Below are 25,616 nucleotides of genomic sequence, written 5' to 3' on the forward strand. Positions count from 1 at the left end.
AGGAGAGAAGAAAATAATTGCCATTGTTTACTTGATCAAAACAGAGGAACGATGACACGTCTAGAAAATTTCCACACATTTTGAATGTGACTGCTGACTCTTGCAAGGTGGAAAGCCGACTGCGCTGAACGTTTTTAAGTTTTGAAACGACCAAATTATGTGGAAAAAAAAACATTGTGGTCGTGATAAATTGAACAGTTAAAGTTGGAACTGCTTGAATCTGTTAAAAGAAAAAAATGTAGAAATTAGAGGGGGGGGAAATTGTTTTCAATTACAAAGATTTTAATTGCATTTGGGATTAGATGAGAACTTGAATTGGTCAAAAAAAATTACAAATGAGAGGGGAATTTTGGCTTTATTTGAAATTGGAAAAAACATGCATTTGAAACTGAGCACATTCATATTGGAACGATTTGAATAATTCCAAAAATGTAGACAGAGTGGAAAAACACCAAAAAACATGATTGTTGGCTTTTTATTTGAAATTCTGTGCGAACATTTTGAAACCTTGGCATTAACAAAACCCCCCCAAAAAAACTAAATATTTTAACTTTTATTTTGACATTGCAAAAAAAAAAAAAAAGAATGAAATGAATGGGATTAAGCTGAACAATTACAATCGGTCAAAAATGAAGAAATTGGGGTTTAAACCACCCAATTTAAATTTTGCGGCTTTTATTTAGAATTTTTAAAACTTAATTTGTAATGCGGGAGAGACTGAAGTGGTTGATGTTTGAACTGTTACGAATGGGTAAAATTGGTCAAAGTTACAGGTAAAAAGCCCCAAATTTCAAATTTTGAAATCGCCTCGGCCACCCCATGGGCTTCCTTCCCACCCCAAGGATAAATGTCTACTCGGAAAGCACCTATTAATTTTGTCACAATGGTTTTCAACTGAGATCCATGGGAGAGGGCACGACTCAAACAAAATGCACTCCTAATTTAAAGATACAACGAGCTTGTCCGAACAGCACGGTTTCAGGGAACATGAGCATGTTCCCATTTTTGTTTTTTGGATGAAAATAATTATGCAATTCGACCAGGTTTAAAATACAAGTCTATGGTGGATATGTTGTTGCACCCAAAACACACACGAACAAAACATCTTTATGTACATTATTATATATACGCCCACTAAATTGCATTGTCAAACCTTAGTGTTTGTCATGATCCTGTTCTTGTGTGTCTCCAGCAGGTGGCAGTCGAGGGCCCTCCTTTCAGTGTGCACACCTGCTGCCAATGTTCTTCTCGATTGCCATGTATGTACTGTATGTATGGACTGTCAAAATGTCAAGATTCGTCGGATTATTCTGGTAAGGGTCCGGAACAGAATCGGACTTTCAAAACGTGGACTCAGACGGAATTGAGCAAAACGGTTTTATTAATACAAAAAAACCCAGACACAATACTGTACCGACAAAGTACAATTAAAGATGCTGGTTACAATAACCACGGAAAAACAAAACTAACCAAAAACGCTTGCAAAAGTCAAGAATAATATGAATGGAAATAGTTTGTTATGAAAAGACAAAAAAATAGCCAAAAGACGATGGATGCAAAAACGAGACAAAGCTTTGTAATAAAAATACTTACGATGATGAATGAAAAAACGAGGCGAGAATATACACGGCGTGCAATGCAGTCGTCGACTATATTCTACACTTGTAGACAAAGTCATGAGCAAGGTGAGGAAAAATCCGACAAATCTAGACAGTTCATACACGGCAATTGATAACATTGGCAACAGGTGTGCACACTGAAAGGAGGGCCCTCGACTGCCACCTGCTGGAGACAAACAAAGAACGGGATCATGACAACATTTTCAACATGGAACATAAGAGGAATTGGTTCACATTCATGAAAGAACACAATTTTTAACCAATATTCATTTCATTTCTTCACGTATTGATTGTTTTCTTGTTTCCAACTACATCATATCGCACATTTCAAACTCTACAACAGACCCTATTATTATAATCAGTGATCATGCCACTGTGTCATTCACATGGAATTACAAATACATACACAAAATATCCACTAGATGGCGACTAAAACAGCTTTCCTTGAAGGCTCAGACATTCATCTTGGAAATAAATTATCCCCGGCCTAAATTATCACCATTGATTCAATGAGCAGCAGGAAAAGCGGTATTAAGAAGAATAGTGTGTGTGTGTGTGTGTGTGTGTGTGTGTGTGTGTGTGTGTGTGTGTGTGTGTGTGTGTGTGTGTGTAAACAAGAGCGACTGAAAAAAATTGAACTTGGAAAAAAAATACATCAATTGGAAAACATGAATGCTAATAACCCCACGGAAAAAAAAATAAAATGAAGACAATCCAAATATGAACTGATCAACATTAAGAATAAAGAAATCCAATTTTCGAGTGCAACAAGAACACTTTCATCATCGTAATAAAATCGAGCAAGTACTTAGCCAATCATACAAAACTAAGAAAAAAACTGTACTTGTTAACATCATGGACTTGGATGGGAAAACAACAAAGAAGAATTTAACAGTATATTTAAGAACTATTATGCTTCCCTACACTGAGACCCAATGATTAACCAAACTAACATGCATACATTCCCAAATGATATAATCCTTTCAAAACTGTCACAAGACCAAATAAACATGCTTGTGCCCATAAACAACCAAGGAACTCAATGCAGCCATCTAATCAATGCCCAACAATAAAGCGCCTGGACCCCATGGCCTCGCGATAGAGTTCTCTAAGCAATTCTGGACGATTCTCTCACCACGATTAGCTGAATTAAAAAAAAAAATCCAAATCAACCCCACACATGAACAATGCAATATATTCTCTCATTCTAAAAACCAAACAAGGATCGGACTCTACCCTGAAACCCGGCACACACTTCACCTCTGGCAAAATAATTAGCGCCCCCAAGAAAGTTTTAACAAACCATCCCTGCTTATATCTTTCAACAAGATCTACGAAAAGTTGAAGGCATATGTAACAGATTAAGTCCTCCTAGGGATTGCATCTATTTGTCTAGCAATCGTGGATATTTTAGTTCAAAGATGTTCAAGATACAAATGAAAAGTAAAGCGTTTTATTTTGCTAAACAATGTTGCCAGACCGACACCTTACCTGCTAAGAAAATGGAAACAGATTTTGATGGTCTGAGCATGAAAATGTGAAACTTGGCACACGTATCACTCTTAGAAAAAGAATCATTATTTTATTTATTTTTTAATTGGCTCAGTTGCGCCCTCTCCATATTTTTCACGACACATTCCCGGTTGACCATTTCACGAAAATGTTGAAGGCATATATAACAGCCCCGCGACTTACAAAAAGTCTCTAAACTCAACGCAAAGTCAACCATTTCTAATTTTCCTTGAAAATTTGACCTCATTTTCAGCCTTTTATAGAGGTCATATTTTTTCAAAGTAGCTTTTAATCAGCTATACGTTGCTTTTAATCAGCTCTACATTCTGATGCACATTAAAAAAAAAATCCAATTCCAATGTGCCAGTATCCCAACATTTAAATTTTTTTTAACCCTTTCAGGGACAGCGGTCACTACAGTGGACAGCTTCTCAAGTTATCAGTTTACAGGGTGCATGAAAGGGTTAATATATGGACTATTTGTTGAGTCCAAGTTAGGAAAAAAAATGTAATAAAGTATTGTGTGATAAAAATAAACTACAATTCTCAGTAGCTGTTTGTCCTTCTTTCTTCATAAATACATTTAAAATGAACCCCGCCAGCTCATCTATTATGTTAATTGCCGACAATGAAAATGCAGGACTTTTTCATTTCAATCATGTTAGTTCTGCTTAATTTTATCAACGTCAGATTGAGTTACAGTTTTCATTTTTTTAAATTATTTTCATTTTTATTTTGTTCATTATCATGTTTTTTTTTTCAATTTTAGTTTGACTTATTTCATTCGTTTTCGTTACCTTGAATAAAAATGGGATAAATTAACACTAGACAAGACTACCTTTGTTCTTTGCTCAACATGACTGTAGAATATTTGACGAAATCATTAGCGCACTCACGTTGCATTATTTTAACCCTTTCATGCACCCTGTAACCCGATAACATGACAAGCTGTCCACTGGAGTGACCCCTGTCCCTGAAAGGGTTCATGTCTTTAATTCCTGCTCCAAAATTACATCCAACACAGTAAATATGCGTAGCTACACTCCCAAACAGCGGAGAAACCACACGGCATGGTTGGAGGGCTTGACTTGGAGTAGGGGGTTTAGGATCAAATATCAGTGAACTACAAAATATGGAAAGTGGGACCAATGGAGGGAGTGTGGATCAGATTCCCTTTAACAATCGATCAAATTCTCCAAAAACATTTAAATGTTTCGGGGGGCTGCATGCTTCTAACATGATACATTTATGTAGCTTGATTCCAAGAAATACATGTAACAGAAAATATATGAATGAGAATCAAATTACAAGTTGAAGGTTTCGAGCAGTATGGTGAACTCAACAGTGACGTCACCATATGATCTGATCAATTTTAGGATTCATCTTAGTATGTTCGGCTTTGTTACACAATTTGGGACATGAAGTATAGAGGCAACATTTTGTGGAGAATTGTGTGTGCGTGTGTGTGGGGGGGAGTTGGGGGGGGGGCGCAATGATTATCTCGTATGAGCCTTCTGTTGCCTCGACATCCAATCAATAATAATCCAATCAATAAGGAATCCTGCTGCATGACGCCAAGACTTGGATTTATGCCGGGACTTAAATCGGAAATCCCAGACGTCATTGATTCAACGATCACAGAGTCATCCCTAATTAATTCCATGAAAAAAAAAATTTGATAGAGACGATACGCAGAAAAGGACATTCGCATGAAGCGACGCTTGGACGCGAAGCGTGACTCTTCGGATCGAATACCCACGACGGTGATCAAAGGTTTCCTACCTTTCTTGTGTGCTCCTTGCATCCATTGTACATGTGAGCAGTCTGATTTAACCTCGGGAGAATACTCGGGGTGATAATGAAAATTATTGAGAGGGATCTCCATGTTACAAAAGTCACTCTTGAAACAGGAAGGGACAGCGCTATACAAATAATTATAGTGCTGGCTTGATGGCCAAACCTGCTCCAGGCACGGCGGATGGTGAAGCGGTTGGGGTTCACAGTGTCCATATCCCGATCCTTCACTTGCATACAGACAGTGTTCTCCACCACCCTGAATTGTATATTCGCCAACCATCGAGTGAGACATCTCAGAAATGTCCGGTAAGCAGCAATTCATCCTAGAAATCCACGGCAAGAGAAAAATCACAACATGAATAAATTCTAAATTAAAAAGAATAAGGATATTATCAGGTTAGAATGAATCAATAAATCAATCAAAATCTGCAGCATAAAAAAAAAAAACAAGAAAAAGAACAAGAAAAAAATTCAAACCTACCAGCCAAAAGAAGAGCGAGTGTAAAAACCTAAAGGTACGTCTGCTCAATTGTCCAATAACATCACGGACCACAACGAGCAAGTGCCCACCCGCCACCGCACAGCTGAATTGGGACGTAGAGATTTATGACGACGTACAGCCCTAATCTCACACTCCGCAAATCCTTGATGTGCCACAGACAGGAGCGATGTCACAGATTAAAACCTTTTCGCATTCCACCTATGGTAAATACTCTCTTGTAAATACTCAAGGCGGTAGAATGTGATTCAGAACAAAAGCACATGGCAGAAAATGATGGATTCCAATATCATTGAAGAAACAAAATCTCAAGTTTGAAATGAACTGAACATCGCATAACTTTCAAAAACCTACGACAACACTCCCCCCCACCCCCCATTCTAATAGATCATATCACTGTCACTGTCACAATTTAGTGAATATTTTTTTCAGATGCTACTGCTTTGTCTCCACGTGTGTGCATCATTTTCTAATTATTGATCAAATTTGAGTTTTGAAAACTGCTCGCTCTCTTTGTCGATGGCTGAACAAACATGCCATTTTGTTGGTGTCCTGAGAAGTGATCATTTGGAGGTACAAGAATTCCACTTGGAGCGCTTCAAAGGTATTGTGACATCCTAATGCCGCTTGTCACTGCATGGCATAGTGGTACTGCGACTGACTGCCAATCAATCCAGGGTGTCGTCCACCTATCACCCGAAATCACCCGGCACAGAGTGCAGCACCCCATGACCCTCAACAGAATAAGCGGTATTGAGAATGGATGGATACCACTAAGAAACTCCCTTAAGGAAAAATTAAACCAGACCCGATTGTTCTTGTAGAGGCCCCGATTGTTTTTGTAGAAATTATAAGGGCTCGAGACAACATGATGGACAGTAATATTGTGTGAGAGATTATGTGCGAATAACTGCTCCAAGTGAAAAATGTTCATGTAAAATTGAAAATCGAAATTGTTGTTTGAGTAAATATTTGCATTTTGCACATAGAAAACTGATCCATGATTCAATGTTGATGAGAGCATTAAAACGGGGAAAAATAGGACAAAAAAAGATAAAAGGAAATTTAGAAACGATAAAAAATGTGTGAGTAATCACGATTAATTATGAGTTAATTATGACAGTTGCGTTTTTAATCACGATTAAATATTTTTTATATAATATATATATAGACACGGATATTGATAGTCTTAACATTCGTGAAAACGTGAAACTTAGCACTGATTATTTTATAAGTTTATTGTGCAGTTTGAAAAACAAAAGGGTTAGTTGCACAGAATGGAGCAATGTGCTAAACTTAACAGGAAGTCGGCCATTTTTATTTTATTTTAGAATTTCGGTGCCATTTTTGCCCTTTTTTTTTTAGGTCATATTTTAACAAACGCTCTCAAGTAACGTTTGTCCGATCATCTTCAAATTTTGTTTCATCTAAAGATGTTTACAACCACAAAAAAAATACTACTATACTACTACTACTACTAAATCATATTCCTATGCCATTTATCTGTAACGTACCAGTACTCAAAGCACAAACAATGGATGCATTATTCATGCACTCTGGTGGTGGTAAAGTACGTACGTAGCCCCAACCAAAACATTCACACCCAGCCATAAACCCTTATTGAGTGGCACTGGAAGCAAAGTGGGTGAAGTGTTTTACCAAGGCCCCCCCACGACACATGACTCGGACAGTTTGGGAATCAAACAGCCGAGTTTTCGGTTATAGGACGCCCCCCAAAAGTTATTGTAAGGTTTTTATTTTGTTGCACGCTGTTGCCATTGTGATGCGTTAAGTGTAAATATCTAGATCCGTTAAGACGGGTAGTTTTGAGTGGACTTTGGCAATCTGTAGCAATGGAGAAGTGCAGTGGCGGTTCTGGTGAGGGGCCAAAAGGGGCCAGTGTCCCTGTAGCACTGATTTTGGACCCCCTCCTTCGAATGTAGACTATACAGTAGCACCCAGTCGCCGACGCCAAAGGTAGAACTAAAGTGCCTGGCTTAACATTCGAGTCGGCCCTTTTAGTGTGCTGCATCACTGAAAAAAGACGAGCGCGAAGAGGAGAAGCAGCCCGCAGAGACGCAATCCGAAGATTACCATGATGACGAGTGATATTATATTGTCACGGTAAGACCACAACACAAAACCAAGCAAGCCCGTAACAGCAGGGTTGCTGAAGTGTAATTCCTCTTCCCTGAATTTAAAATAAAAAATGAAGAGTTTTTTCTCTTCATTTTTTTACTTTAAATTTTTAAATTTAAATTTCCATCCTATTTCTACATGAAAAAGAAACTAAATGATTCAGACACTGAGACAGAGCCAGATGATGATGGTGAGAGAGCTAAAGAGGAGCAAGTTGAGAGCACCAGAGAGGGAGAGTCAGAGGACACTGGAGACACTTCTTTTTCAAAGAGGACACAGAGCAGCAAAGAGAGACAGATGAAGATCCTGAGAATGAGGAAACTGAGACTGGGACTGTCTGCGCGCGTGTGTGTGTGTGTGTAGGTGTAACTTTTTTTAATATCCCTTTTTATTTTTTAATGTTTATTTGACAGGAACAATATATAAGACATTGCCTTTTAAAATTGGGACAATTGGATGCATGTAAAACATCTAGCTTCGGTGTGTTTGTAAATATAGTCCCTGGTCAGGCTTTAGAAGGAATAAATTTATATTTACTGAATTCATTCATTCATTCATTTTCCGAACCGCTTGATCCTCACTAGGGTCGTGGGGGGTGCTGGAGCCTATCCCAGCTGTCTTCGGGCAGTAGGCGGGGGACATCCTGATCTGATTGCCAGCCAATCGCAGGGCACACAGAGAAGAACAACCATCCGCGCTCACACTCACACCTAGGGACAATTTAGAGCGTCCAATCAGCCTGCCATGCATGTTTTTTTGGAATGTGGGAGGAAACCGGAGTACCTGGAGAAAACCCACGCAGGCCCGGGGAGAACATGCAAACTCCACACAGGGAGGCCGGAGCTGGAATTGAACCCGGTACCTCTGCACTGTCAAGTTGACGTGCTAACCACTGGACTACCGGGCCGCCTTACTGAATACAATAAATGAATAAATGTCTAAAATGAATACATTTTAGACAATTACAGGTATGTGTGTCTGAGCGCCTAAACAGTGTAAGTGTAGCAGGTTAGTGTCTATGCTGTGTCCATGCCAAAATTACGTTTACATCTATTCGGTTTGTCTTTCTCCACAGACATCAGCAAATGTAAAAAAGACCCGCCAATGACGAATGGAGTTTTTCCACATTATATCTTGGGAAAACATACCTCATGTCCACTATGAATGATGATAGTGGACATGAATCTTGGTGTATTTTGCATCGAGTCTAGAAGGTCAAAAGCACTGAATCTTGAATCACTTCGGACGGTTTGCCAGAAACCACCAAAATCGCAGAATACAGTTGTTGTAAGAGTAGGGGCAGTTTAAGACTGTTCCACAACATCTGCACCTACTGTATATGAACCTTTTATCAGCACTTAATTCACTATGACTGATTATTATACTGTTTTTCATTGTCACTGTAATGTTATGTCTGCAAAGGTTTAAAAGTTTGATGAAAATAAAAAGTCCAATAAGATTTTGAATCTGTCTTTTTTGCCCTGGGTTGAATGTGCCCCTCTATCAAAACCCCTGGCCCCAGCCAGGCCCCTCAGTGTAATTGATCTAGAACCACCACTGGAGAAGTGTACATTTTACATTTTAGGGTTTACATTTTAGACAGGCAGGCGAGTGTGCGGTATATTATAAACTTCAACGGCAAGACTGTATTACTGCCCAGTGTGACATATCGATCTTGTCAATTATTATCTATTGATTGATCGATCGATCGATAGATGCACACAATTTAACGTGTTCTCATTGATCTACTGTACAATCATTCAAGAGAATCTGTTAGGGTAGGGCACTAACAAACCAATTCTATGAGAAACAAAACGTTCTGTTTATTTGTCCTTTCAAGGTGTTGTTTCATACAAAAGATAAATTATATCACAGTAAAATGTCGATGTACTTATCAAAATTAGCACCAATGTGATTGTAAAATATATAGTATTATTTCGTCTCGTTGTCCTTGTCCACTTCTGGGTCCTTGTCCCCATTTCCTCCTCCCAACGCTCGCGGTTGACTTGGGACCAGTACGCTGGCTCCCGGTCGATCGCGATTGACATGTTGGGCACCCCTGCCGTAATTGACTAGCTTAGCGCTTAGCGCCGTTGTTTGCGCATGAGCGGTAATTCAGTTGTCATCTTACTGGTTGTCCTGCATGTCAATCAAGTAACGGGCTCGATGATAGGCTGACATCGCAAATTCCGCTATGCATCGTCCCGTTGTTTGAATAGCAACGCCACCGTAGAGGCGTTTTCGACGCTTGGCAAGCGAAAGCCCGGGAAAGGCATTGATCCAGCTAAAGAGTTGCAAGCAGATAACAGGGTTGACCACCACTGTTATGTGATTATCAGAGGAAGCTACGTGAACAGCTTTCAATTGTCTGTCTTATGCCACAAAGCTGCCACTAGATGGCAGTATGAACAACCAAATAAGGAAGTGAATCACTTATCCGTCGTCATCCTACATCACACATATGGTGCAAAATTAAATCAAATTTCTAATTTCTAAATCATACATAATGAGGTGGATGAAACCAAATAATGAATTAATAATGCTTTGGGGAGTAAACTAACAACAAACCTGCATTTTTTTTAAAAGTAGTTGGAAATAAAGACGAAGAAGGCACACTGGGTACACTTTCAAACTACACTAGCACAGCATTTTCATTTTGAGCCATTTTGAGCCACAAGAGGAGCAATTCACCAGACACTCCAGGATTTCACAAAGTTGTGACTGCAACTATACTTTGAAGTCAAGATGGCGCCCGAGTAGGCAGCCGTTGGCAAGTGCTCTCATGAGCCTTGCTTTTTTTTTTTTGGTTTGTTTTGTCACTTTGTGTTTGTTGTTACATCGTGTGGACCTGATGTGGACTTTTTTCAGCATTTTTTGGCCACGACATTCATCAAGGAGGAAACTCTGTGCTTGGTGGTTGCGCCTTCTCGGCAGCATGGGTATGCCAGCACTGTTTTTGCCTGGGAGGAATGTCGGCGCCATTTGACTGTCGTTGCTGGACAGTCCCGGGGCGCTTGTGTCTTGCGCCTGTAATGGGCAGCATTTTTCACAGCCCCGCTTTGTTCAACGGAGAGATCGGTGCTGTTGAACGGTCTGCGGCTGGATGGATGTAAGGCTTGAGGAGCCGACGATGAGAAGAAAGGCGCGTTAGCGCGGAGCGCCGATGCGGATTTGGAATTGGGAGTCGCGGCTTGGAATTGAAGTGGATTTACATGGGACAGGAGAAGTGAACTAATCTCTTTTCGTCAATGGACGCTACAGCTTCGTGTTTGCTTTCAAAACTTAGCTTGTAGCAAATGTGTGCACATTTTCAGCATGATGTCTCTGATCCACTGGTGAAAGGACACTTTGATCCTCTCCTCTTTCATCTATAACTGCTTCAGAGAACAAAGTGTATGCAGAAAAGTGGTGAAGATTGCACGACTGTCTGTGTCCTATGTGTTGTGTTGTGTTATTTTTGTTATTTTGACTTCAAAATGGCGCCGCGTGAGTGGCTGCCTTTCCAGCAGCTCCTATATTTTGTTGTTCTACTTCTTCCTTTCATAACTTTGCTGCAGTGAATCTGGAATTTCTCCATTGCGAGACTAATAAAGGTTTATCGTATCTTATCTTATCTTATCTTATACGCAAAATTAAGAAAAACCTGCAAAATCACAGTGAACACAACTTTGTCCAAACACCGCAACAACATTTTAAAAATGCATGTTTCACGTCAGTTTTTGATTAATTCAACTGAAATTGCTCCGCAGACCCAATACTGGAAAGCGGTAGCCAAACTCATGAAAAAGAAAACCCACATCTGTTTTGGACCAAAAAAAAAAAAAAAAAAAAGCAGAGAATTATGCCGCACATCATGAGACAGAAAAAGAAGAAAAGCGAGACGACAGCAGAGAAATATGTGGACCAGAGAAAATGTGAAACATTTACCAATGTAAATCACGGCTAAGGACCATGCAAAGCATTATGCAGACATGCTGCACGAAATCGGGGGTAAACTCTTTTCTTCCAAATGCAATATAATAGAATATAAAAGAAAATCGTTCTGCGACCAACATTTCACGAGTGCTAAACACGTGCAAAGTGTTGAAGGAATATGCTGTCTTGACAAAGGTGAGTAACGTACAGAAGTTATTTAAAGTTGTTTGTGAAGAAAGCGTTAAGCCTCAAGTTGGGCAGTATGCTTCTGTCCAGTGTTTTCCTTTCTGAACTCTGACTGTAAATTTCCCCTTTGCGGGACAAATAAAGAATATCTTAAGCTTATGTAAATTCTTAAACATGTCTTTAGGTCAAGTCAAGTACAACTTTATTGTCAAATGCGCTGTATGTGCAACATACACCACAGGTGAAATTTCTTCCCTCTCAACCAGACGAGACAACAAGAGGAGCCGCTGCGGGTGCCCGCGCCGCCATCAAAATGTATAAATTGAAGTTTGATCATCAGACAAAATTTAAATATGTGTCGAATTATCAAATAAAGAAATATCGCCAAATTCCCTGAACTGAAAGCGTACAGAATGTTGTCATCATTATACCTTGGTTTAATCATACTAAAAATGATTGATCTACTGTACAATCATTCTGTTAGGGTAGGGCACTAACACACCAATGCAGCAGAAGTTTTGTTTCCACATGATCTTAACATTACTCGAAACACAAATTTGGAGCATGTGATAGATTGCCCATCTCTGGTTGGTTCATAGTACAGGCTGAGAATATGATATTACACTTTGTCAAGAAACTATTAAAAAAAGTTTAATGTAAGTGTGCTCAAAGAGAGATTGGCTCTCTTCTCCTGTCCCATGTAAATCCGCTTCAATTCCAAGCCGCAACTCACTCACAAAAATGTCATTTCTATCGTCTTCATGATATACATCGTCACATTACCCAGAATGTTGTTGCTAGTTGTAGTCTGCGCATTATTGGACATTGTAAATTTGTGATGAAACTTCACTTTGTGTCGTGGATAGCCTCAAGAACAGGTGCACTGAAGCATGGGGAACCTAAGCATGTAGCGTGGTTTCTGCGATGAATAAAATGCAGTAGTCCCAAACTAAGATTGTGTCGTGACTTCGATATACATAATTCACAACTAACTGCAAATGTGTGAATGGAATGTTTTTCATATGCTTGCCAGAGAGTTCAGGGTGAGAGGAAGTGATGTTCGGTGTTCACGGTCATTTGGTAACTGGTAAGAAGTAATTGCGGTCCCTTTAAGGACCGCCATGTTTAGTTTTGCTTGTTTGGTGGGCTGAATAAACGACACACTCTCTCAGTGTATGAATGTGAGAAATTGTCGCCCTCCTTGAGTTTTTGCAATTTCCACAATACAATATTTCCCAATAGTTCTTGTTCCAGATCTCCAGTTGTGTGCGTTATGAATCTGGCATTGGTGGTAGAGATGCTCGGCTATGGAGTTTGACTGGTGAGCATTAAGCTTCGCTTAGCTATAGCCCATTTAAGCAGCCTCGCTTTTGTTTACATTGCCTCCACCACCTGTGGCGCCTGCTTGACCCGACAACAATCCACAGAGGCTGGTCACGCTATCTCTTCCAGGATGTTGAAAGTCCGGGAAGAAGTCACAAGAACCCACACGGGCCTCACCATCAGGCCAGGTAACCACTGAGGCAGCCGTGGCTGTCATTTAATTGAATGGAACCCAGCCAGTGGTGCATGCACACGTGAACATTTTTTTACCCCAAGCTTCACTCTTTATCAGTGGACGCACCATATAACCTTGGTAGTTTGGTAGTGGGGCAAGAAAAGCCTGGTAGCCCACCAGGCTGATGAAGCACTGGGGAAAACCCTGCGCTAAACCTAACAGGAAGTCCGCCATTTTGAATTTACCGGTACTTTAAAATTTAGCATGGCCAGTTTTGGCCACAAAAACAAAAGCTGCTGTAAGCCTGATGATCATATGTTGTCAAAAATGTCATACATTTGATGAGAGTCTAGGCTTGAAGACATCTAGGTTCCATGTACAGCACTTTGTATGCAGCGATGGCTGTTTGAAAGTGCGCTATAAATACAGTTGAGTTGGGGAAAAACAGGACGAGATGTATAACATCTTTATTTTATGCCGGTATAGTATCAAAGTCAACATTTATTTATCGTGACAAGTGACAACACGAGTGTTACAGGGTTCACGCTCCCCATTCGCTGCATTGACAATTACGAGTTGTGGGAAGTGGCGTTGTAAATATTTCCCTTATTCGCCACTGCGGCAAAGGGGCAATTTGTTGGACAAAATTGCCCCAGCAAAAGCCACATCAAAAGCCAGTGTTAGAATAACATTGTTTGCCATATAAAGGTAAGAAAACCCCCCACAATTTGTCAATCAGATGACGCAATGTTTACATATCTGTATACCTACTACGGGCCGGCAGCATAGTAGCTAGGGTTAGCAAGTTAGCCCCTTTGCTGTGACCATGAATAGACAAGCAAGTATTTTGTTGGGTTCAGCACTAAAACCCAACATCATTGCTTCTAAGTTGATTTGAAACACCCCACCTCATGTCAGAACACCTGCCCCGCCACCAAAAAAACTGAAGCAATTAATCAGGAGACCAGTCGTCATATGAAGTCTGACTTTGTTAAAATTCTTTTGGGTTTGACACTTTGAGGACAACACCATAATTTTTCTGTAAAGTGTATGAAAAAGAAGCATAATCAAACGTTTTTACAAAAGGGAAGTCGGCCAAGGTCGCTGAGACACGTGTTCTTGACCCAGTTTAATTTTATTTCATGTGTTGTCTTCAAGGGCGGCACGGTGGACCAGTGGTAAGCACATTGCCTCACAGAAGAGAGGTGTAGGGTTTGTATGGTCTCCCCATGCCTGCATGGGTTTTCTCCGGGTATCCTGGGTTTCCTCCCACATTCCCAAAAACATGCATGGCAGGCTGATTGAACACTCGAAATTGTCCCTGGGTGTGAGTGTGAGCGCGGATGGTTGTTCGTCTCTGTGTCCCCTGCGACAGGCTGACAACCGGTTCAGGGTGTCCCCCGCCTACTGACGGAAGACAGCTGGGATAGGCTCCAGCACGCCCCACAACCCTTGTGAAGATAAGCGGATCAGAAAATGGATGGATTTATGTTGTTTTCAACGGCGGCATGGTGGACCAGTGGCTAGCACATTGCCTCACAGGAGAGAGGTGTAGGGTTTGATTCTAGCGCTGGACTTCCTGTGTGGAGTTTGCATGCTCTACCTGTGCCTGCGTGGGTACTCTGGTTTCCTCCCAAATTCCAAAAACATGCATGTCAGGTTGGAATATTCTCAATTGTCTGGAGGTGTGATAGTGAGCGCGGGTGGTTGTTCGTCTCTGTGTGCCTTGCGATTGACTGGCAACCCGTTCAGGTTGTATCCTGCCCATTGCCCGATGACGGCTGGGAGATGCTCCAGCACCCCCCGCGACCCTCATGAGGATAAGCGGATTGAAAAATGGATGGATGGATGGATGGATGGATTGGAAGATATTATTATATTCATAAAATACTACATACTGTCACGTTGCGAGGTGGTGGTGGACCCCAAAATGCAGGCACATGAGAGGAGCAGGTTGTACTTGAAGTGGATTGAAAAAACACAGAAAACTAAATCCTAAAAAAACATAGTCCTAATAACGAAACGAGTCCAAAGTAGCAAACAAAAACCATGAATGAAACTCAAAACGATCAATAACAGAAACATGACAAACAAACAAACATGACAGCAACAAAGAGCAACAGCAACAATGACCCGAACTCTGAATGGTCGTGCCGGGGGTCCTTTCAAATGGCTAACGACATAACGACCAACAGGTGTGCAGCTGCAGGGAGAGCCCTACAGTGCCACCTACTGGTCCCAAACCGAATCATGACAACATACATCTTTTATAACTTATCTAAATTTAAGATTAAGATATCCTTTATTTGTCCCACACTGGGGAAATTTACAGTCTACAGCAGCAAGATTGTGGGTAGAAAGAAGAAGCCTGTTTTATAAAATAAAGGTGATCTTTGGTATAGGTTAATTACACATCTTTTCCAGTAAGTCAAACAGTCAGTCAATCAATCTAAATAATTCATCTCACACACACGCACACACACACACACACACACACACACACACACACACACACACGCACACACAGACAAAAACAACTGACCTCATAAAAGTGAGCCTGAGCACAAGGCGAACATGTGACAAATACACCATCTCAAGGAACCCGTAGCTCCGGCACAGGACCATAAGTCACGGCCGAAGGCTGTCAACATGGAGTTCCTCCGATGCAGCAGCATAGCGTTTGGGTGCCCCATGGGACAGAGCCACGGCCATGGCCCACCGCAGCTCCCGCCGCAAAAGGCAACACCGCAGAGAGTAAAATGTTACTCAAACAATAATGATTATTTTAAAAGACATAACAGAGCTAAAACTATTAAACTACAACTACTAAAAACATAAATATTCTTTCTGACACATGACATAATCAGAGATTTTCTCAAAGGGTGTTTGAATAATATGGAGGGGCAATTAAATAATCAGTACGTCGCTCGCAGAAGATATACATGCACTGTTTTAAGTTTGAAAATGTGGGACTTTTTGTCTCTGTCCAGTGTTGAAGAATATATGTGAAAATGTGTACATTATTGTCCTGTATGTACATCTAGCCATTTCTCTTATTTTTTTTATTTATTATGATCAGATTTCACCAAAGCTTGTCGTCATTCATTTTATTATTATTGATTCCATTTTTCCTGCCCTCACAGGCTTTCGCAGTTCTTCACCCCAATTTTATAACTTTTATCTCTTGTTGTTTTCCTTGACTAAAGCGGTGACAAGAACTTCTTCTGAAACATGGCGGCTGACCCCAAATTGTAAAAGTCAACGGCTTATTGCTGTTAAGCTGAAAAATGTTGAAGGATTCATTAATGACTTAATATCATTACGCATTTGCTTATTTCACTCCAGGTGGTCAGGAGGGTTCTTGAGCCAGGCCTTGTTTTGTAAGATTAAAGAGAGTATCCTCACTTCTGTAGTCATGTTTTAGATCAATATAATCAAACAAAGCAACTCTTGCATTAAGACTTTGGCTTTAACCCTTTTTCTGATTATGGGAGTCCACAATGTGCCACCAACTGGGCATCGAGTCCGACGACTGAATTTAGCTTATTTGCACTTGGTTAGCTGTCCAAAATATTATTACCTGTATGTATGTGAAAACCGACTCAATGAAAGCATCAAGCGGATAAAAAAAATTCATATTCAAGGCATCAGCAGCGCCTGTAATAACTGGAAGACCAACATGATTATGATTGCGTACCATCATAAAATACTTTTTTTTTTTGTTGCCGTTCTTTCTTTTTGTGCTGTTGAGCTACTTTAACCTTTCTTGCCTTTCTAACAGACATTCATATGTGCCATGAAAATGATTAAAGGCATTCACTGCCAAAGACATATATATACAGTATGTCTTTTCAGACTCCCCACATTCAATCCACTTATTCATATTTTTTTGGGGCATATTTTTTTCAAAACTTAAAAAAATGGCCGGTAAAGTTTTTGTTGGGTTTTTTTCATTGGCAAAATCTTTTCGAATGAATTTTTGTGTCACAGAAATCTCAGTGCAATCGGTGTGAGTGGGTGGCAAGTCGTTGTAATTAACGAGCAACAGCTGGTATGAGGGAGGCCATTTGAGGCAAATCTGAGTGCAAAGAAGGCTTGATACCAGTTTAACTTTTCAATGAGGTGACGTCCTTGACATGCGCTAATCTTGTTTAGAGTTTAAATGGCTGTCTTGTACGTTTAAGTGTTTATCAGACAGAGGAGAACCTATCAATACTGAAACAATCTGTTGTCTGGGTGGATAGTATTAATGATGTGAATATATATACTGTATATTGCCTACTTTATTTTTGTCTAAATTCGTATCCTAGATAGGGTATAAAAGGATGAGGAACAACAAAAATGTCCAGTAAAAAAAAAAAATGTTTTCATGAACACTAAAAGTCATGGCACAGAGCAAAAATATGGTGACGGCATTAATACTGTATGAGTAAGCTAAATTGTCTCAACCGACCATGACAAAGTTGTTTTTGAAGCTACGTTTGTTCAAAATCAAAATATTGCCACCTCGTATTTGCTTATCAAACCGTTTGATTTTAATGACTACTTTATTTACTGCAGTGCCACAAAAGGTTTTAGGGAGGATGAAAATAAATTTCAATTCGATAAGGCCACATTTACAAAGCCAAAAAAACCCAAAAACTTACCCAGATGATTGTCTTTTATTTCCCCCTCTCAGGTGAATCTCCTTTTGGTCTCACTAAACGTTGCTGGAAAAAGCTCAACACGAATGAATTCATTTTCCTCTATGAAGTGAGGTTGATTATTCCTTCGAGATGTCGCCAGCTTGTGAGCTCATGAAATTGATGAGACTTCTTCTCGCCATGCATTTCGTTTGCAACTCTCTTTTCTTTCTTGCCGGTCCAAATAGGAACGAGGAAGAAATGCCGCTGCCTCGTGTTACCTTCCCGCAGTGGCTCTTGAGCAGGTGTTTGCACAGATAAATGTGTTTTCGTGATTGATTACATTAGGCCTAAGGGGGTTCAAAGTCGGTCATGTTCAGTTTTTGGGCGGAGGTCATCTCACTTAACCCGGGCCCTCGACTGACATGATACCCTAAGCCAAATGTCCTGAGCTACTCTTTGTTACCTGAGGACAGATTTCCCCATGGAATTTAGGGGAAAAAAACAGAAGGCAGCGTCTGTTAATTGTTATAGTTTGAGAAGATTATCTAGCAGTCAAGAATCGACAGTACTTAACAAATGTAGCTTTTAGTCTACCTCTCGTAAAAACATGACGAGACCATTCATCCTCATGAAGGGCGTTAATTCTTTCAGTGAGCACTCAATAATGTTTTAGTATTTTGAACAGGTCGAAGAAATTTCAATCCAAAATTAAAAATGAATAATTACATTCAATCACAAGAACAAAATGTTCAGCTAAAAAAAGGATATATACCGGTATACATATAATATTATATATACAGTATACATACATATACATATATATATAAAAAATATATATGGATTTTTCTTGTCGTTGCAGTTCAAGGACAACAAAGACAACATTCTTTGAGAAAACCATAGAAGTCAGGTTTGGATTTGATGAACATATTTTTATGGACAAAAATGTGCAAAAACCTCCAGAAAATGATGAGCATGTTAATTACTCCGCCATGGGATAAGTCTTTTACAATAATACCCTCCAAATGTTTTTTATTTTTTTTTGTCATTATAGAGACATTTGGCAATTCAGGAAATAAGCAGTTCCCAGAAGGCATTAACATATTTGCAGTCATAAAGTAAGTGTTCAGTTGTTTCACTGTCTATGTCACAAAATAAATAGTTGTTGTGCAGAGGTACCGGGTTCAATTCCAGCCCTGGCTTCCCTGTGTGGAGTTTGCATATTCTGTCCGGGCCTACGTGGGTTTTCTCCGGGTACTCCGGTTTCCTCCTACATTCCAAAAACGTGCATGGCAGGCTGATTGAACACTCGAAAATTGTCCCGAAGTGTGAGTTTGGGCGTGGATGGTTGTTCGTCTCTGTGTGCCCTGCGACTGGCTGGCAACCGATTCAGAGTGTCCCCCGCCTACTGCCCGAAGACAGCTGAGATAGGCTCCAGCACCACCCACAACCCCAGTGAGGATGAAGCGGTTCGGAAAATGAATGAATGGATCACAAACGAGCAGCTTTTATTTTTTAATGTATCTGTTTGATGAGAATGGATACTTTTTTTTAACAAAGGTTTGTCAGATTGTGATTAGGTAGTTTAGAGTCGGGTATCTTCAGGGCCGGCGTTGGTGCCCGAATCAAAAATGCTTTGTGGTGCACACACCGCACTACCATCCATCTTCTACCGCTTATCCGGGGTCTGGGTTGCGGGGGCAGCAGCTTTAGCGGGGAAGCCCGGACTTCCCTCTCCCTAGCTACTTCTTCCAGCTCTCCCCGGGGGGTCCCAAGGCGTTCCCAGGCCAGCTGGGTGACATAGTCTCTCCAGCGTGTCCTGGGTCGTCCTCGGGGTCTCCCCCCGGTGGGACATGCCCGGAACACCTCACCAGGAAGGCGTTCAGGAGGCATCAGATGGAATCAGATGCCCAAGCCACCTCATCTGGCTCCTCTCGATGTGGAGGAGAAGCGGCTCGACTCTGAGTCCCTCCCGGATGACCGAGCTTCTCACCTTATCTCTAAGGGAGAGCCCGGACACCCTGCGGAGAAAGCTCATTTCGGCCGCTTGTGTCCGGCACTACCCCTGACAGAAATGAACAATATCTGAGTATTTGTCAGTTTTGCTTTATTCTACAAAATAACATGTCAATATTAATGTTTCAAAAACGTTCACAAAAATAAAACATAAATAATACTCATGAAATATTTATAAAACAACAAGAATGGCGGGCGGCCCGGTAGTCCAGTGGTTAGCACGTCGGCTTCACAGTGCAGAGGTACCGGGTTCGATTCCAGCTCCGGCCTCCCTGTGTGGAGTTTGCATGTTCTCCCCGGGCCTGCGTGGGTTTTCTCCGGGTGCTCCGGTTTCCTCCCACATTCCAAAAACATGCATGGCAGGCTGATTGGACGCACTAAAATTGTCCCTACGTGTGAGTGTGGGCGTGGATGGTTGTTCGTCTCTGTGTGCCCTGCGATTGGCTGGCAACTGATTCAGGGTGTCCCCCGCCTACTGCCCGGAGACGGCTGGGATAGGCTCCAGCACCCCCCGCGACCCTAGTGAGGATCAAGCGGTTCGGAAAATGGATGGATGGATAATAAGAAATGCCACTACTATTAACAAATAAACATGGTTGATCATCTGAAACTTTCACGTGCCCTTGAGTTCCTCCATGAACATATTGAAGCATTGATCATGTATTCAGAAATACAAGACAAAATCTCCAAGGATTCTACAGTGAAATAAATATAGTTTTGAACCATTGTACAAACATTTTTCTAAATTATTTTATTAGTAGGCCTATGTTCAAAACACGGGTAGATGAAAATTTCTGTATTCTAACTTTATTGACAGGGACTGATTGGGCACGATATAAACAAAGAACAGTGAATATAAAAGAGAACTCTCCAAGTGCTAAAATCTATTTTTTTTCTCCAAAATAACAGATTCACCAGTAGATGTCGCTCTTGCGTCGAAAATTTCGGCATAGTCATTGCATATCAAACAACGTTGTCTGTCTCGTAACATTCCATTTCATTTTCACAGCGTAATCAATGTGTAGGTCAGAACTTTTCCACAACAGCGTTTTAGGTTGTTTTTGTTTATATAACGCAATCGCGACGAGCATTACTTGAGGTCGAGCAGGTTTTTGGTCGGGAACGAGGGAAATTTGTAGGAGAAAGGGGTAACCTACGTTATTTTTTGTATTACACATATTTATTAACATACTACACACACCTTTATTAAAAATAGTATGGACTGTTATTATTATAATTTCTATGATGATATGTTTTTTTGCGAGCTTGATTTTTTTGGGTTCCCTCCCCGCAGTGCGTGATTAGCGTACGCCGAGCCTCGGTATATTGTGACCATTCACCAAAAGCGAAGAAAGTTACATTTCTTAACAAATGACAAAGTGTAAGACAGCATAAAAATAGATTGAGGGTTTTGCTTTGATGATATTATTGTACGCACTGCCTTCTCTCAATCAGGTTATATTTAGAATACACCTCAAACTCTCAAAGGGAGAGGTGCATCACTGACCAAATTCCTCTGAAACCACTTTTGCTAAAACAATGATTTTTGTTTGTTTTGTTTTTCTATTCCAAATGTAATTAAAGTTAACATGATTTATTGGAATCCACAGTGCAGAGGTACCGGGTTCGATTCCAACTCCGGCCTTCCTGTGTGGAGTTTGCATGTTCTCCCCGTGCCTGTGTGGTTTTTTTTCCGGGTACTCCGGTTTCCTCCCGCATTTCCCCCGCCTGCAAATGAAAATGGTTAATGTAAATGGCTAAAAGGTCCAATAAAAAAAGCAATATCGAAAATCAGCAAAGTGAGGAGGAGAAATGCAGTGTTCTGTCATGATTCTGTTTGTGACCAACAGGTGGCACTGTAGGGCCCCCCCTGCAGCTGCACACTTGTTGGTCGTTATCTAATTAGGGCTTTCAAAGGACTCCCTGCACGACCACTCAGTGTCGGGTCATTTTGTTTGCTGCTGTCAAGTTTGTTTCAGTCATGTTTTGGTCACTGTTCTGTTTTAGCTTCAGTCATGATTTTTGTTTTATACTTTGGACATTGTTTGTTTTGGATTTAGTTTTCTCTGTTTTAATACAAAAAGAGGTTCAATTGAGTCAACAAATTCTGTATTGTAGTAGAACTGACCGATGATACATGTTCAGAGGAATGTTTTTGTCATCCATTGTATGCAGGCTTCTATCTAAATATTATGTGTAAGATTTCTGACTGTATTGACAATTTGACTGACTGATAGAGTAATTCAAAATAAATGTTCACCAAAAAATGTCCCACTTTGTTGTACCACTTAATGGAATGTACATGATTGATTGAATTTTGCACTAAAATGTTACATTGAGAACATGAACAAAATATGCACATGATTGCATGTTATTTTGAAATAAAACAAACTCAACTGTTGACATAAATGCTCTTCATATTTTGCCTGTGTTTAAAAATATATATATATTTTTGAAGTGACATTACAGCATATTGTCCCACCGGTCACAATTGTGACCAATCATAAAAAATGCTTTTTTTCACCTATGTGTGTATATTTTTCTCAGAATTATTATTTTTGATCACTTGAAAGGGCAACCAATGACACCCGATTTTGATGGTTGATGGCTGAAAAAAAAATTGAGATTAAATGGGTTGGAGAAATGGTCCACAATTGTGATGACGACGGATTTTCCTCCAAAAGGAGGGAGACCGCTGATGAGGTCCAAGGCGATTTGGGACCATGGTCGAGGTGGAACCGGTAATGGCTTAAGAAAACCCGCCAGTAGCTGGTGTGAGGTCTTGCCGCAGGCGAAGGTAGAACAGGCGTTAACAAAGTCCACGATATCCTTAACAAGCTCCGGCTATCAAAATCTCCACTTGATGAGTTACAAAGCACTGTTGACACCCGGATGACAGGCTACCCCCGATGTGTGCCCCCACTGCAGCACTTCTGGAGGTAAACGTCAGGGGTATAAGTAGTTTTTCGTTCGGACTTCCAGCTGAGACCTGGGTTCCGTTCAGAAACTCCAAAAACCTCTTCTCAATCTCCCACCTCGTAGCACCCACAACGCAGCTGTCAGGTAAGATGTTCTTTGGGTCGGCACTCTCCTCCGCAAGGTTGTGGATCTGCGACAAGTTGTGCTTGTTCTTTTATGTGCTTGGTGTTCTTGGTGAGTTATTCTTTGGCCCCCTCAAGCCAAAGTCCCCATTCCTGGAGCGCAAGGACGATGGCTACAAGTTTCCCACGTCGTAGTTAACTTCAGATGGGCTGAGTTGAAGAGAGAGGAATGAGCATGGGTGGAGTCTCTCATCGACTGGCGAACTCTGGGACAGTATGGCCCCCCAAAGGATTTCTGGATTGGGATGTTGCAGACAATGAGGATTGGTGATTGCTACTTTTGCTTCAGTATTCCATACCTGTCAACTTGTACGTGTTCCCCGTATTTTATACGTTTTCTTTTTTTTTTATCATTTCAAATCATGTACGGCGTATTACAACTTAAAAAAAACAAAAAAAAAACAATTGTGAACCGATCTCACAAAGACCATTTTGGCTCAAATCCAGATCGTCTCACCCGCTGGTAGCCAACGACAATGCCGTCGTTGATCGCTACTATTGTCATGACAAACCAGCAAAAGTAATCCTCAATCGTATATTTTTTTTCATCGCTGCGTACGGTCGGATTGATAAAGCATGATGTGCGCATGCGCGGGCGGTAAACCGTTGTAGGGGTTTTTGTTGCTTTGTAAGGGGAATCGTAATCATTTATAAGGGCAGCTATTAACCGAGGTTGACAGGTATTATTCCATTTAAAAGGTACTTTTATCGATGTAAGTCAGGTGAACGGGGCAGCTCGCTGACTGTAATTCTGAATAAATAGACGATAAAAATTTGCAAAGCCCCCAAAAACATTACAACTTTTTTCTGGGTGGTGGGAGTTGGCCAATTCACTACCGCCTGAGTCTTAAAAAAATGTAATGTTATCTAAATACACAAAACAAAAGTGATTAAATATATAAAAATATAACATATCACGCAGAACATTATTAATCAAACTCTGAAAAGCTGCTGGGGTGTTCGTGTGGCCAAAGGGCATGACAAGATATTGAAAATGTCCCCATGGGGTTTTGAAGGCTGTCTTATACTGATCCCCTTTGCAAATCCGGACCAAATAATAAGCACTGCGGAAATCTAGCTTAGTGAAAATAGTAGCTGACTGTAGTGGTGCAAAAGCAGAGTCTAATAATGGAAGTGGGTTATTTATTTTTAATGATAATGCCGTTGAGGTCGTGAGAATCCACACATGGACGCAATGACTTATCCTTTTCACGAAAGAAAACACCTGCTCCGACAAACTTAGAGCATGTGTGTCAATCTCAGGGCCCGGGGGCCAGATCTGGCCTGCCACATCATTTTAAATGGCCCACGAAAGCAGCTCAAAGATGTCAACTTCCATGATCCTTTCTAAAATGTCTACCAAGATTTTAAATTCTCATATGTAATAAATAAGAAATATATTCTAAGCATTTTCTTGTTACCAAACCCCTCATGATAGGAACTTAAACAATAGTTATTCTTGACTTCTTTATACGGTTTCAGTCATAACGGCCCTCCAACTGAAACGGTAACTAAAATGACACCTCTGACTGAGAGGGACGAATTAAGCCAACAGGTAATGAGTTGGAGATGTACTTCCTGAGTGCTTCTTTTTCAGGTTGGGATACTTGCTGAAAGCTGGAACTTGGCAGTGGGGCATTTGGTATTAAATCAATGGCACAGTCAGTGTGAAGAGATAAAGACTTCTATATGGTAATATTCCATTACACACATATAGCACCAGGGCGTCGACTGGTCAGCGTGTCAGCCTCACAGGGTTCGATTCCAGCTCCGGCTTTTCTGTGTGGAGTTTGCATGTTCTCCCCATGCCTGTGTGGGTTTTCTCCGGGTACTCCGGTTTCCTCCCACATTCCAAAAACATGCGTGGGAGGTTAATGGATGATGATGATGATGATAATAATAACAATAAGAATCATCATCATCATTCATCACAATAATTTTCTACAAAAACATGAGTGATCTTGCAGCAGTCGTTGCTCGGCCCCAAATAATTAACTGGACAAAATAGACAGTATTATACTGGAAATACATGTACATAATTGCAGTATTTTACCGAGTCACTGCTGACAGTAAAATACTGTAACTTTTACTGTAACTATTTTTACAGTGTATTTATGTTGGACCCACATCAGCTTCCCAGCAACGTGTCCAGTCAAGGCGGGGCATCTTCCTGAGACATATAATAGATTTCTATGACAGAGATTTTTTGCAGCTTTTTGTGCATTTACAAAAACATAAAACAGTCGACTCTCACATTCTTGTGGTTTGGGACCCGCAGATTTAATATTTTATGAATGTTATTATTATTTGTACTATTATTAATACTTTGCTTTTGTGGGAATTATTCACGTTTTTCACCGAAGATGTATCTTGAACGTTTATCTGCTTTTTTGCGGTGGGGGGGGGGGGGGGGCACCCCCCACCGACCACCCTCCAATACATTTTATGGACGTAAATTTTACGCTAATATTCGCAATTCGGGGGTCGTGAGGGTTACTATCCGCCGCGAATGACCGGGGTCTCCAATACACTGAGTCGAATGATTGCTTATAAAATGATACACTTCCACATATCAGAGCCCTAAGAGACTAAAACACAGAAAACGGTATCTGTTGTATTGATGGTGGTATCACTAACTGCTCCACAATGATAAAAAAAAAATTGTATCTGTTGCATTGATAGTCGTTTAACTAACTGCTCCACAATGATACA

The 25,616-nt window shown here is 40.7% G+C and overlaps 1 protein-coding gene across 3 annotated transcripts in view; it reads right to left on the reverse strand.

The window, feature by feature from the left end:
• The window catches only part of thrb (thyroid hormone receptor beta), a 28,965-nt gene extending 10,885 nt beyond the window's left edge, over window positions 1-18,080 (reverse strand). The window contains exons 1-2 of one of the 3 annotated variants that reach the window (XM_086136603.1): window positions 15,708-18,080; window positions 4,914-5,251 (exon numbers count right to left, since the gene is read on the reverse strand). In XM_086136603.1, the coding sequence (XP_085992729.1) occupies window positions 4,914-5,251; window positions 15,708-15,790 (421 nt within the window). In that variant the 5' untranslated portion in view covers window positions 15,791-18,080. Of the gene's footprint in view, window positions 1-4,913; window positions 5,252-5,409; window positions 5,530-15,707 lie in introns of those variants that run through there. The other 2 variants (XM_086136602.1, XM_086136604.1) reach the window with 2 other exon arrangements.
• Between the last annotated feature and the right edge of the window lie 7,536 nt (window positions 18,081-25,616).

This window comes from Hippocampus guttulatus, chromosome 18 (genome assembly GCF_054856545.1).
Source record: "Hippocampus guttulatus isolate MCC_2025c chromosome 18, RoL_Hgut_1.0, whole genome shotgun sequence".
Classification (NCBI taxonomy): Eukaryota; Metazoa; Chordata; class Actinopteri; order Syngnathiformes; family Syngnathidae; genus Hippocampus; species Hippocampus guttulatus.